The sequence below is a fragment of the Hemicordylus capensis genome, chromosome 5 (genome assembly GCF_027244095.1).
Source record: "Hemicordylus capensis ecotype Gifberg chromosome 5, rHemCap1.1.pri, whole genome shotgun sequence".
In the NCBI taxonomy this organism is placed as follows: domain Eukaryota; kingdom Metazoa; phylum Chordata; class Lepidosauria; order Squamata; family Cordylidae; genus Hemicordylus; species Hemicordylus capensis.
In genome coordinates, this window is record NC_069661.1 from 207,768,388 (window position 1) to 207,782,681 (window position 14,294).

General features: G+C 43.0%; 1 protein-coding gene and 1 non-coding gene across 4 annotated transcripts; both read left to right on the forward strand.

Annotated features, from left to right (window-relative positions):
- Window positions 1–5,326: 5,326 nt before the first annotated feature.
- SLC25A3 (solute carrier family 25 member 3) lies at window positions 5,327–14,207 on the forward strand. 3 transcript variants are annotated; one of them, XM_053257859.1, is made up of 8 exons: window positions 5,327–5,479; window positions 5,625–5,799; window positions 8,853–8,980; window positions 11,920–12,099; window positions 12,216–12,397; window positions 13,150–13,322; window positions 13,725–13,835; window positions 13,914–14,207. In XM_053257859.1, the coding sequence occupies exons 2-8, from the start codon at window positions 5,646–5,648 to the stop codon at window positions 14,072–14,074; spliced, it is 1,089 nt and encodes a 362-aa protein (XP_053113834.1). In that variant the 5' UTR covers window positions 5,327–5,479; window positions 5,625–5,645; the 3' UTR covers window positions 14,075–14,207. The 3 variants fall into 3 exon arrangements, with proteins under 3 accessions (XP_053113834.1, XP_053113836.1, XP_053113835.1); XM_053257861.1 differs by having other exon boundaries at window positions 8,856–8,980; XM_053257860.1 differs by lacking the exon at window positions 8,853–8,980 and adding an exon at window positions 9,134–9,258.
- Window positions 12,589–12,829, forward strand: LOC128328610 (small nucleolar RNA SNORA53). Its single transcript, XR_008309332.1, has one exon. It is a non-coding gene; the product is annotated as a small nucleolar RNA SNORA53 (small nucleolar RNA).
- Window positions 14,208–14,294: the final 87 nt, after the last annotated feature.

The following is a 14,294-nucleotide window of genomic DNA, read 5'->3' on the forward strand; positions in this document are numbered from 1 at the left end:
ACTAAGTATTGTGTGGTGGGTAGATTGGAAAGAACTCTGGCAGCTGTGCACTGTGGGCAGCTTCAGATGACTGCTGGAAAGTAAATGGGAACTGGTGATTCCTGGCAAGCATGTGCACCTGGTGTGAGCAGCTACTTCATCTCATTTCCATGTTGTCTGAACCTCCACCACCCATTTGTAACCAATTTTGAAGTGGGGCAGTAAATATCAGGTGGTGCAGGGAACTGACATTGACAACCCAACATGGCGTGTTCGGATGACAAGGAAATGAGTGGAAGGAGGAGCTGCTTATGCTGGAAGCATGCACTCACTGGGAATAGGTGGTTCCCACCAACTTACTTTCTGGTGGTCATCTGAACATGCCCCTTGCAACTTTGGCCAATCACTATTTCAGCCTATCCTTCCTACCTCTCCTGGTGAGGGAAAGAATGTATAACCCTAGCTCCATTTTAATACCATCTGGAATTCCTTAATATACAATGCCACCTGCAGGTACTGAGACACCTATGGACAATTTGCCCTCAGTGCCTCCTCCACTTACCAATGGGCTACGCCCAGTCTCCACTACCATCTATAAGGAGAAAGTAGGCAAGTAAACAGGCAGCAACATCTGGCTCTTGTTACCACTTACTCACTGACCTAGACTGTTACTGTCTAGGCCAGAAGGAAAGGGTGGGCAAATGGATGGGGACAATGAGGAGAAGCAGGAGCTAGCCAGAAGTGTGTTGATACTCATGTTTGTTAACTCTGACTTACATCTTGGTAGGTGTTTATTAATTTTGATCCTGGTGATATATAAATATCCCTATATTTCATATATAAGAATGAGGCTAGAAACAGTGGCTTGCCTAGTGAGTTTATAGGAGAATATAGGAAGCTGCCATATACCGAGTCAGACCATTGGTCCATCTAGCTCAGTATTGTCTACACAGACTGGCAATGGCTTCTCCAAGGTTGCAAGCAGGAGTCTCTCTTAGCCCTATCTTGGGAGATGCCAGGGAGGGAACTTGGAACTTCTGCATGCAAGCGTTTATTTATTTAAAATATCTATACCCCGCCCCTCCAGTACCCTACTGCTCAGGATGGCTCACAACAATAAAATAGATACAATGTAAAATAAAACTAACAAAATCAACCAAATTAAGTACAAAAGTTAAAAGTCAGGCTAAAACCACAATAAGAATTAAGTTTCAAATTAAAAGTCATTTTAAAAGCTAAAAATTGAGAATTATAAAAACTAAAAGTTAAAAAAAAACCCTACCAGATATAAACCCCTGCTAACTTGGCAAAGAGGCACCTTTTAACATGGTGATTCTTTTTATTTAGCAGGGGGGCGAGTAACTGGCCCTATCCTCCCCCAGCCCAGTCCAGTGACTGTTGCTGGTGTCTATCTTATGTTTATTTTAGATTGTGAGCCCTTTGGGGACAGGGATCTATCTTATTTATTTATTATTTCTCTGTGTGAACCACCCTGAGCCATTTTTGGATGGGCGGCACAGAAATCGAATAAATACATAAATAAATAAAATAAAATAATATAACCAATGATGGAGCACTCAAAAGTCCCCTTAAAAAGATATGTTTTTGGTTGTTTTTTTAAAAAACACTGAAGGAGGGAGCACGGCAACACTCTTCAGGGAGGGAGTTCCAAAGCTGAGGAGCCACAGTTGAAAAGGCCCTATCTCTAGTCCCCACCAACCAGATCTCTGTTAGCGGCAGAGCCATGAGCAGGGCCTGAGATGAGTGCAGGGCCCTGGCAGGTTCATATGGGTGAATGTGGTCCAATAGGTACCCCAGCCCCAAGCCGTGTAGAGCTTTAAAGGTCAAAACTAGTACCTAGCCCAGAAGCAGAACAGTAACCAATGAAACTGCCGCAGGATGCGTGTGACACTCTTGAAGCGACTTGCAGCCACAAGCATCCTTGCAGCAGCATTCTGGACCAGCTGAAGCTTCCGAACTGTCTTCAAAGGCAGTCCTATGTAGAGCACTTTGCAGTAGTCCAATCTGGATATTGTGAAGGCATGAGTGACTGAGGTCAGATCCGACTTCTCCAAGTAGGGTCTCAGCTGGCATACCAGCTGTAGCTGATAAAAGGCACTTCTGCACACCGCCACCACCTGTGCCTGCAAGGACAGCATCAGGTCCAGACGCTCCCTCAAGCTCCAGACTTTGTCTTTCAGAGAGCATGTGACCCCATCCAAGAACAGATTGACCTCATTAATCGGATGATCAGTTCTACCAACCCAATGCACTTCTGTCTTATCTGGATTAAGTTTCAGCTTGTGTGACCCCACCCAGTCCAGAACAGCCTCCCAGCCCCAGTTCAGAGCATCCACAATGCCTCCCTGGTGTCTGCTGACTTAAAAGATAGGTAGAGTTGGGTGTCATCAGCATATTGATCAGCACAGCCCACACCCACTGATGACCTCTCCCAGAGGTTTCATGTAGATGTTAAAGAGCATGGGGGACAGAACAGATCCCTGTGGCACCCCAAAGGCCAAGGGGTGAAACAGGCACCCCCCAGCACCACCTTCGGAGTATGACCCTACAGATAGGAGCAGAGCCACCATATCACCGTGCCTCCAAGTCCCAACCTGGAGAGATGTCCCAGAAGGATACCACAGTTGATGGTATGGAAAGCTGCTGAGAGGTACAGGAGGATCAACAGCATCACACTCGCTCTGTCTATTGGCCGGTATTGGTCATCCACTAGAGCAACCAATGCAAATGCTCTTCCCAGAACAGCCACATCCCTTGAGGGGAATATCTTACAGTGCTCACATGTAGTCTTCCATTCATATGTGACCAGGGCAGATCCTGCTTAGCAAAGGGGACAAGTCATGCTTGCTACCACAGGTTGGCACACAAGCTTCCTAAATGACATTCTTAGCCACTACACCATACCAGCTGTCAGCACAGTGTATGACTTGCAGATGTAAGAACATAAGAAAAGCCCTGCTGGATCAGGCTCAAGGCCTATCTAGTCCAGCATCTTGTTTCGCACAATGGCTCACCACTGTACACTGTGCTGAACCACAGTTTCTGATCTTGATATAGTCTGACTGAATTGTCTTTAGTGCTTTGCTGCTTCCAAAAGCTTATGATGCAAATTCATGCTTGTCTGTAGAATTCCACTATTAGTTTTGACTACATTGTGTGGGTATAGGGACAGGGTTACTCTTTAACAGGCTTTAACCACTGAATCATAGTTACAACCTGGTTGATTTCTTTCACTGCATGCATGTGAGTGAAATGGTTCTGATCTATGCTAGTGTTAGCAACAGAAGTAAGCGTTGTATGGAATTTTATAAATGAACAGATGTCCATGAAAACTCATGGCAGGATGACTCTGTTAAAAGTGTCACAAGACTGTTTTTATTAATGGTGGTGATACTGGGCCAGTGTAGAGTCCTCAGAATGGTTTTCACCTATAGTAGTGACAAGGAAGAAAGATGGTGGTATCAGTCTTTGTGTGAATCTGAGAAAGCCAAATAAGGCCATTTATCCAAATAAGTAAGGATATAACGGCCAGCATTCCCAGATACTGTAGCAGGCTCTACTGACAGCAAACTCAGTGGTTAAAGCCTGTTAAGAGTTTCTGTTAGGCTTAATTGCAAGTTTGAAGTTGCCCCAAAAACCCAATGCAAAAAGGGGATTTTTTTTTTTACCCTCTACATAAATCAGGCAACTCTAACATGGGATTAAGAACCTGAATTGTGTGTGAGGTGCTTCGCGTTAGCTTGCAGGGACTTTGCGGTAAATTTGGCTGATATATGAACATATACCTCCACAGGAGCTCTTACGCCTGGACTTCAGGGCCAAAATCCAGAACCTCTACACCCCCTGAAGTTCCCCCCTGAGAACCTCTACACACACCCCCAAACCTCTTTAATCTGTCCTGGGTGGTGTGGTTTGCAGGGCCGGATTAAGCTAGTGTGGGGCCTGTAGCATATGTTATAAAGGGGCCCTAAAATTTTTTTTAAATGCACATAAATATTAAAACGTAAAATATTTACTTGCATAGTAAAGTAATTCAATTTTTTTATTTGCTGTATTTTGGAGTATGGGAGACCAAGCCACAAACCCACACTTACTACAACAGTGAACATTTATATACCGTTTTTCAATCAAAATTCTCAAAGTGGTTTACATAGAAAAATAAAGAGTGGATAGATGCTTCTCTGTCTCCAAAGGGCTCACACTCTAAAAAGAAAAATGTGGTAGGCACCAGCAACAGCCACTGGACAGATGCTGCGCTGGGCCTTCTCTTAAAATGCACATTTAGCAGAAAAGGGGTATTTTATCTAACATGGACCAAATAAAACAAGTAAAGTTTTAACTTTAATTCCCAGTTAGAAGCTGGGTGTGTGGGGCCCTCAAAAACTTGGGGCCTGTAGCAAATGCTACGTTTGCTACTACGTTAATCCGCCTCTGGTGGTTTGTGCCCTCAAGAACCTACGTGTTAAAAAAACGTAATGCTTCCTTAACTTGCAGTGGAGGGGCTTCCAAAGGCCTTTAGGTCCAGGCTCCAAAATTATCTAGGTGCACCTCTGTACTCCTCCATTCTAGAGGATATGCAAACTAGAAGCCGGGTGTGAAAAAGTATGCAAATGGCAAGAACGAAATGTTATGCATGTAATCAACATGTCTAATTTTCGGGAGTGTGATATTTTATGGCCTCGCTAGAACAACTGAAGGTGCTGAGCCACTCCCGTCATAGCTAGTCTAAACTCCACTTCGCAGATCTCGGGACCTGATGTCCTAATAGAACCAGGTCACATTTTCAGTGGCTTCTACTTACAGCCAGGTTTTACCGCGAGCTTTACGGAGGCTTTACTATGAACTCGAAGTTGTCCCAAGAAACCGACACAAATAGTGGGTGTTTTTTTAAAAACCCCGGATTTATTATAAATCAGGTTGTACTCTAATGCACAGTGAAAAACCCGAATTGTGTGTGAACTGCTCCTCGATAACTCGCAGGAACTTCGGGGTAAATCTATCTAGCCGATATGTGAATGCACCCCCTCCATTCTGGAGAAGATGCGAGTTAAAGGGCTTCAAAATCCCCTTGTAAAAAGCTTCACGAACGACTGGGCGTGAATCAGCAGGCGACTTTCGCTCCCCTTTTACAAAGTTTCTCTTCAGGTTGATCCAGTCGGTGCCAGACGCAGGGATGCCCGCCTAGAGCAGCGCCCAGCCTCCAAGGTCTCAGTCTAGGGAGGAGCGGCCTATCATCACCCCCTCCCTCACCCGGCAGAGTGGGAGTTGAGGAAAGCAATTGGGCTGGCCCCGAGAACGTCAGTGAAGTGACGCAAGGTCGTGAAGCTTGCCGCCCAATGACAGCGCGCCTCTCTGGACGGCGGCTCCGCCCCGTTGCGTCAGAGAAGGACAAAGTCATTGAGGAAGGGTAACGTTCGGCCTCTTAAGGGAAGTCGCCGGCGGAGCAGCGGGAGGGGAGTAGGTGCCGCCATCTTAGAAGGTGAGCCCCTGGGAGGGTTGTCGGAAGCGGAGTTTCTCGCTCCCGTGTATACGCGCTGGGCTGGGGTCGCTGTTCTCTGTCTGAGCACATTGGCCAGTGACGCGTTCCCGCTAACCCCCTTGTCTCTACCTCCCTCCGCTTGCAGGTCGCTGCTGCTGCCGCCGCCATGTTCTCGTCTATCGCGCCGCTCGTGCGGCTCAACCCCTTCCACGCGCCCCATCTGCAGTTGCAGCAGGACAATGTCAGCCTGAGGAAGCGCCCGGCTGAGCCTGCGGAACTGCCGTGTACTCGACGGAGTTTAGCAGCCGCTTCCGCAGACGGTAAGTCGATGAGAGTGGTGGGCAGGCAAGCGGCGCCCTCCCTTTCTCGAAAGGGTCTCCCCCGGCTCTTGCATTGAGTCACTGGGGAGGCCTTTGTGGCCGGGCCCAGCCGGGGTCGCCTGGAGGAGGAGACAAGGAAGGTCATCGTGGCCGTTGCTTATAGCGGGTTCTTGGGTGTTTCCTAGGCTAAGCTCCTCCAGTTGAGGGGCTGAGGGACTCTCCTCTGTCCCTCGATCTCCCATCCCCCCACTTGCGGACCTTGGGTAGGCCTCGGGGGAGGCTGGCTCCACGGGGCTGGCAGGCTAGCTCTGTAACCTTGGGCCTTGAAGGCCGCAAGCCTTTGCCTTGTGTCTGGCGGAGACGGCCTCGCTTCCCACCAGGCGATCACCCTGCCTTAGCTCATAGTCTGCCTTGCTGTACCACTCCAAAATGGCTTAAGGAGGTTGCATGTGGAGAAATCGCTGGCCAATGTAAAAAGGCTTGTTGCCTTAGTAACAGGTTAACATTCTCTCTTGTGGGCAGCACTTGAGAAAAACGATCTGGTCACACAAGGTCACAGAGCTGGTATGACATGGGATCAAGAAGATGGGACTTCCTGAACTGCCCTTTCCTCTATTAATGTAGTTATTGTATGATTTTGTTTGTACTGAGGTATGTGGCTTTTGTAGACTGTACCTGTTTTTATGAAACTGTTGAGCCTGTGCATATTAATGTGCTTTTGTCCCCCTACTACTTAATGATGCCATGTCAGTTTCATAGGAAGCTGCCTTATACTGTGTCAGACAATTGGTCCATCTAGCTCAGTATTGTCTACACAGACTGGCAGCGGTTCTCCAAGGCTGCTGGAATCTCTCGCAGCCCTAACTTGGAGATGCCAGGGAGGGAGCTTGGAATCTTCTGCATGCTAGTATGGAGATGCTCTTCCCAGAGTGGCCCCATCTCCTAAAGGGAATATCTTACATTGCCCACACATGTAGTCTCCTTTTCTCCCTTTTGTTTCCTGCCTCGGGCAGGATGCCTCTGAGTACCAGTTGCAGGGGAGTAATTGCAGGAGAGAGGGCATGCCCTCAACTCCTGTCTGTGGCTTCCAGCAGCATCTGGTGGGCCACTGTGCGAAACAGGATGCTGGACTAGATGGGCCTTGGGCCTGATCCAGCAGGGCTGTTCTTATGTTATGTGTTTCTCTTATATGAAAACCCAAGTATTATTGAGCCTTTCCTTATCTATATAAACAAACAATATTAAGGAGCAACAGTGTTAGTATATTGCCCTAAAACCCAAGAGTGTCTTATAGTATTGTAAAGATTACTGGACTACCTGTGGTCCATGTGAAGACTAGAGCCGACTTCATAAAATGAAGTGTTGCCTTCAGTTTGATATAATACATGCACCTATGTAAACAACTCGACTGTCTACAAAATAAATACAGCAACTTGCTCTGCAAAGCAAAATGAAGAAGAATATTATTGCTAGTTATTGCAATTGTGAATGGGCATTGTGCTTGTTTACATTTTTGAGTTTTGCATATAAATGTTAGACTGTACCTTCTGCATTTTGTGGTGTTTGGGCTCTTCAACTTACATTCTAAGTGTATCTGCCACAACCACTTCATGGACCAGCAAAGTGGGTTCTTGTCCACAGAAACATATACTGTACCACAATGAATGCATTGACTTTTAAGGTGCAATAAGGCATTATTTAGTTCTAATTAAGATACTTAGTTGCTCATCCTCAACCCCTAGAGGATTACTCTATATTTGTGGGGTATTTATTCTAAGTGCATTCATGCAGAAGTAATTTGACTTAGAGTCTCAATTTTTATTAAGCATCGGTGCATCTGGCTTTGGGGCAATAGTTTGATTTCAAGTTGCAACTTAAAATAACTTCTGAATAAACACATTTTTACTGCTGTAAAGATGAGTTGGTCACATGTGTATCCAAGTGCTTTCCTGTTGGCTTTAATAAAGAAATTACTTTGATCAGCTCTTACAAGAGAATCTGAACTTGAGATCTGGTAGTTCTTAAGTTCTAGTTAAATACCTAAAGTTAAACTTAAATACAAGTGTTGGTTTCTTTCCTACATCTATCATCTCATTTTGACTTAATTGAACACTTACCTTAGTCATTGTAGTTCAGTAGCATGTGGAGCCCCTTTGATTTTTACACAGGGCATCATATCAGAATGAGAATATATTCATACGTGTGTACTATGCCAAGACTGTTGGTTCCAGCACATCTGCTTTAGCACATACAAGAAAGCATTACCTTTAGCACGGTGAGGCTTGTGATCCAGCGTATTGTGCTCATTTCCTTTTCCTGTGAAGTTTTGAATTATGCTTTGAATCCTTCTGTCTGGAAAATATCTGTAGGCATTGTATCCAAGCAAGCTTCAGTGGCCAAACATCCAGACTAAGTGCACTAACATGGCAGGTTTTTCTGTTTCATGGGGTGGGGGGTGACTTTCAACAACCGCTTCTCCTCTCTCCAGCCGCCTGTATCTCTTGAAACTCTCTCCCTGAAGGTTGGGGGGAATCTGAGACATAGTCTTGGGAGGTACAGGTGTGTGTAGCAGGAGGGGGCATTGCTAAAAATCACACTTGCAGTACCTGCTTACATGATGGAAAACCATGGTGTGCCAGTACAGGGTTAGTCTGAATGTCTGCCACCTATGTGACATCTCACCCTGATGTTAAGATAGTAGCAATAATTGCTTATCTGTAGGTAAATACATGTATTACGTTTGGTAACTTGCTTGGTATTGCCAAATCCAGTTTCAAAACCACTGAAGATACTGCCCTAACATGCAATAACTTTCAGTTTAAAAGGGCTTTCATAAAGGAGTACTGATAAGTCCATGCTTGTTTCTGGTTAAATGCGAGCATTTTAATCACATCCTTTAAATTGATCTACAACCACTTCATAAATGAAAATTATTGAGAGGACAAACTTGATTTAGGGGCAAATGAATCCAAGCTGCTAAATGATTACTGAAACTTGAAAAATTGTGCTTCTACAGTTTGCCAACTTGTACACTTATTTCTCTCTTAATTAAGCAGAAGAATATAGCTGTGCATATGGCTCTGGCAGATTCTTCATCCTTTGTGGCCTTGGTGGAATTATTAGCTGTGGTACTACACATACAGCACTGGTTCCTTTAGATCTCGTTAAATGCCGAATTCAGGTGAATGCATGCTCAGATGCTATGTGTTATAGCATGATTTTAAAAAAGTGTGAACTTAATACTAACAAAATGGAGCAAGGTTTGGATTTAACCCAAATGTGAAACTTACAGCATGTGTATTTAACAGCATGGTGTGTCTTTTCTCCACTGCAGAAGAATACAGTTGTGAATATGGTTCGCTCAAGTTCTATGCTCTCTGTGGCTTTGGTGGGGTCCTAAGTTGTGGTCTGACACACACGGCAGTCGTACCTTTGGATTTAGTGAAGTGCCGTATACAGGTTTGTATGTTATCAAATATTGGGGACCTTCTCTTGGAAATACACATTGCTTTGAGCCCAGTGATAACATGCTGTCAAACAGAGAGAGGAGAGAGAGAGCGCTACACAATAATGCTCAGCAAGTAAATCACTACCTTCCCAGGAACATGTAAATAATATGTGAAAACAATCCTTTGCCATAGTAAACTGTTCTAAATTAAAATTTGAGCCATCAATAGTTGGAAGGCCATAATCAGTTGGGAGTCTAACAGGTGAGCAGTAATAGCTGATATATACTTGTTTTAATGCTCATAAGCTATTGATCCCTTGAGATTTGCTTTTGTCATTAGTAAATTAGTAAATTGAAATTATTATTATTTATTCAATTTTTATACTGCCCTTTCAAAATTGGCTCAGGGTGGTTCCAGACAAAGGTTTTCTGACATACTTCAAGAATAGTAAGGTATTCTAGTTAAGAAATGTTCTGAACTTTTAATGTACGTGGAAAGACTAAAAGACAATTTTGCACATGAGACTTTTTGAACGAATGAAGTATGGAAAAAATCAAACTTATGAAAATTGTTTGGCACTTTAAAGACAAGCATGTTTATTGTTGCATCAGCTTTTCAGAACTCTGGAAGCTTGGTTAAACTGGAAGCATTAGCTTGGTTTAAAAGATGTAAACTTCAGCTGGCTATTGCATGGCAAATTGGATTAGCATTTGAAGTAGTCAAATACAGAAATGTAGCATAACACTTCACATTTTTACTTTTTAAAAGTTACACTGCATTCAGTTAGTTAATTTTAAGCAAGTGTGCATAGGATTACAGCTTTAGGAGTATATGACCAAATTGTCCTGTTAGAACCATGCAGTTACTGAGAATTAAGCTAAGTACTCTAAGGGTCAAACCACATGTGAGAATGTCTGTCTTAAAACAGAAGTTGGGAGAGTGACCAGGATGAGGGCTGCAACAAGGAAGAGGCATTTAGCGCTTTCCCTCTGTGCTGTGGTCCTGATGAAAATTGCACACTCCCAAAGCTGTTAGCCCCAAGAGGGAAGCTTCCATAGATGCCTACAGAGCTCCTCTCCCAGGGCTAGCAGCAGCTTGTCTGGGGTGCGTGCGGGGGAGGAAATCCCTTGTCAGCGATGTATCATGAAGGGAATAAGTAGCCTCTCCCCATGCACTACAGCCTGTCAGATTTGCCCCCTCCACAACTACTTAACTTTACCAAATTAAAATTGAAGTTCTAACATTGACTGGCATCTAAACTAATGATGCAGTTGTATTTTTTGTCATGCAAAGGGGAAATGGGCAATTTTCAACTCTTTCTGCAGCCACCACTGCCTGCTCAAAATATATCCCTGAATGTTCCACAACCCTCAGGGACATATATTCAGTAGGAAAGGGGCTAAAGTACTGTCAGTGTCAAAAATTGCTGCCTCATGAGACATTTTTCCACCTGCATGTCATTGGTCTGGATGTTAGCCATTGTGTTCCACATGCAGTGGGCTGACCCAGAATCAGTGGATAATCTGCCTGTGTTTCTGATGGTATTATAGAAGATTGTTATGCAAAAGTAACTGCTTTGGAGTCTTAAATGCCTTGCATATATTCATACTAGCTTAAAGAATCAGAACAGGCATTTCACAACCATCCCTGAAATCTCCTTCACAAAACTTAACTGTTATGTTCATCTGAAGCAACTAAAGGTTTTGAGGAAACATTCTTGAACCAGTATGTGATCCAAATATACATTGCAGAAAGTGTATTCCTGCTCATATCGAAGTCAGAAAGACAAGAAATTAAGAGGAAGGTTGAAACGGCACAAGTCAGTAGAGGGCGACATGAGGTAGGAAGGTAGGAGCAGAGAGATTGAAGTCTATATTAAGATGTGAAAATGATACTTTTTTTTAAAAAAATGGTAGTATATTGCTAATTTGCTGTATAACATTTTGGAATTACAGAACAGCTCAGTGTCTTTATATTAAGTCTGCTTTAACACTTTAACCATTATCTTCCTAGCATTTCCGCACCACTCTTCAAGTATTAGTGTACTTCTGTTAACATTTTAACCACTTTCATGTGGTACAGTTTGTGGAGCTAGCGTTTGGGTTTAAATATTTGTGTCCATCCTGACTTCTCGTTTTACACATTCAGAAAACTTCTATTAAAGGTAAAGTTGTGCCATCGAGTTGGTGTCGACTCCTGGCAACCACAGAGCTATGTGGTTTTCTTTGGTAGAATACAGGATGGATTTACTATTAAGAACCCTAAATACAACCCTCTTAGTTCTGCTAAAGTATTAGTACTGCCCTCATTTGAATAAGAAATGCAAGTATAGTATAAAGTTCTTTATGTGACTGACCATTGTCAGTATTGGGCAGCTGCAATTCTGTGTGTTGTAGAAGTTCTCTTAAAAATCTTACTAGCTGCTGTTCTGGTATCCTCTCATTTTCTCTAGCCCTCTTAATCAATTTCTGCAAAGACTTTCCTGAAGTCCCCCAAATTGTTCTATCTTTGCTACTGATTAATCCTTGGTTCTTTCCTTCACTCCAGTTTATATAGATTCTGACCTCTAAATGAGGTTTTTGTTGCTTCTCTGTTCTCTGTACTAAATGGATGGATAGGTGTGGAAAATATATGCAAGTGTAAAACACTAATTGACTTCAAACTTGTTTAGGTGGATCCACAAAAATATAAGAGCATCTTCAATGGGTTTTCAGTTACTGTCAAAGAAGATGGTGTCCGTGGCTTGGCTAAAGGATGGGCTCCAACCTTTATTGGATATTCCATGCAAGGGCTCTGCAAATTTGGATTCTATGAAGTCTTCAAAGTCTTGTATGGCAACTTGTTGGGAGAGGTAAGCTTTGGCCCAGTTGTCAGAACTTCCTAAACTGACCTTTATTATTGCTTTGTCTAGTTAAGATCATATCCATTTTCTTGGTTTTTATTTAAGATGTTTTCAATTTATTTCAGGAAAATGCATATTTGTGGCGTACATCGTTATATTTGGCTGCATCTGCCAGTGCAGAGTTTTTTGCTGATATTGCTCTGGCTCCAATGGAAGCTGCTAAGGTTCGCATTCAGACACAGCCTGGATATGCTAACACACTGAGACAAGCACTTCCAAAAATGTTTGCAGAAGAAGGTGTTTGGGCGTAAGTATTTGTTCCGGTTAAGTTGAGGTTAAGAAGGCATTCTTGAAATCTTTTGTACAAGGCTAGTTCTTGAGCTGTTAAGTCTTCAGCTTTATACACAGTTTTGAATATGCTCAAGTTGTATGGCAAATATTAGGAAAGTGTTAACTTTAGCTTTATCAAGTTTAGTATTTCTAAAGCAATGATGGGCCAACATGCTCCCTTAGATCCATCTTTGTTGATGCCTCTTCTGCTAGTTCTGCTTACAGCTTTGGCTTTGAGTAGTTCCAGCTAAGAGGGATCAGCAACTTTATGGTTGTACCGTCAAAGATGCTTGAGTCATTGGCATGTGAGAATAATATACCTTCACTCTAGTCTCTTACGTTCTGATAGAAATGGCTGTAATATGCATGTCATTTTCCGCTATCAGGATTTGGCTGGAGTGTGGACATGTGTATCTGTTTCTTTGAAAATTAAGGAGGGACTTTAGGAATGCACCCATCATCCTAAAGATGTCTAACATTAGCTGATGCTTGTGGGGTATGCTTGAACTCTTGCTACATTGACACTGCTTATGGTATTTCAAAGCAAACTATTTAACATTTGTGTTTTAATTATATGTACTCTACACTTAAAATGTGGGCTTGGCTGTTTAAGTAGCTCGACTGTGAATGAGTAAAGACTCAAATTGAATACCCCCATCTTCCTAGAAGAGGTCCAGAGCAGAGGCACTTCATTAGGATCGTTTCCTAATCTCTTCTCTACTTTTGAAGTTTCTACAAAGGTGTTGCTCCCTTGTGGATGAGACAGATTCCATACACAATGATGAAATTTGCCTGCTTTGAACGAACTGTGGAAGCTCTCTACAAATATGTTGTTCCCAAACCAAGGAGTGAATGTTCAAAGGGAGAACAGCTGGTTGTTACATTTGTAGCAGGTTATATTGGTAAGGAATCAGTTCAGAAAACCTTTGTAGTTTTGTCTATAGCAGCTATTAATACACCTGATGTCTATAGAGTTTTTAGAAGTGACTGTTTTATTACAAATATTGAAGTGATATGAATATCTAAAGCAAGAATTTGCAAAAATAGTTCTTATAATTAAGTACTCACACTAGCATAAGGCAGAGCGGCCCTGCTCTGTGACAGTTCCCTCTGAATCATGGAGCCAAGTTAATTGCTTGATTGTGACCTTGAAGTCTTAGAATATGTGTAGCATGCTTCTTGAAACAATGGCTATTAGCATATTTAGAAAGGTCGTTTTTACAACCCTGAGAATAAATAGCATTTGTGAGCTAATTGGTGGGAATATGGTCTCGGAGCTATAAAATGCCTTAAATGTTTTTCAGCTGGTGTCTTCTGTGCCATTGTTTCACACCCTGCTGATTCTGTGGTGTCTGTGTTGAACAAAGAAAAGGGCAGTTCTGCTGTAGCAGTGCTGAAGAGGCTTGGACCCAAAGGTAAGGATTCAGACAGCTGTTGAAATGGACAAATGCATGAATGCTTCCAACTACTAAAAGTTGTGTTGTGCTCAACAGGAGTATGGAAAGGTCTTTTTGCCCGTATCATCATGATTGGTACCCTGACAGCACTACAGTGGTTCATCTATGACTCGGTGAAAGTTTATTTCCGGCTTCCTCGCCCACCTCCACCTGAGATGCCAGAATCTCTGAAGAAAAAACTTGGTCTTACTGAGTAGAAGGATCATGGACTGAATGGCTGATAGCAAAAGATCATGAAACGTTTTACACATGACAGTGTAGGAGAACAATCTTATTTGCCCAGGCTTCACCGTTTGTCACTATTGGTCAAAATAAACAGTACTAAAATGACTAGTGTGTTTGACTTGGTATCTTGTATAGTTCAACCTGTTGGACAAAATAGCTTCCTGATGGCTAAGGAAGCCAATCATTCCTCTG

Coding starts and splice junctions, on each gene's coding strand:
- SLC25A3 (XM_053257859.1), top strand. CDS start 5,646: ATGTTCTCGTCTATCGCGCCGCTCGTGCGGCTCAACCCCTTCCACGCG. Junction 5,800..8,852: donor AGCAGCCGCTTCCGCAGACG/GTAAGTCGATGA, acceptor CTCTTAATTAAG/CAGAAGAATATAGCTGTGCA. Junction 12,398..13,149: donor GCAGAAGAAGGTGTTTGGGC/GTAAGTATTTGT, acceptor CTACTTTTGAAG/TTTCTACAAAGGTGTTGCTC.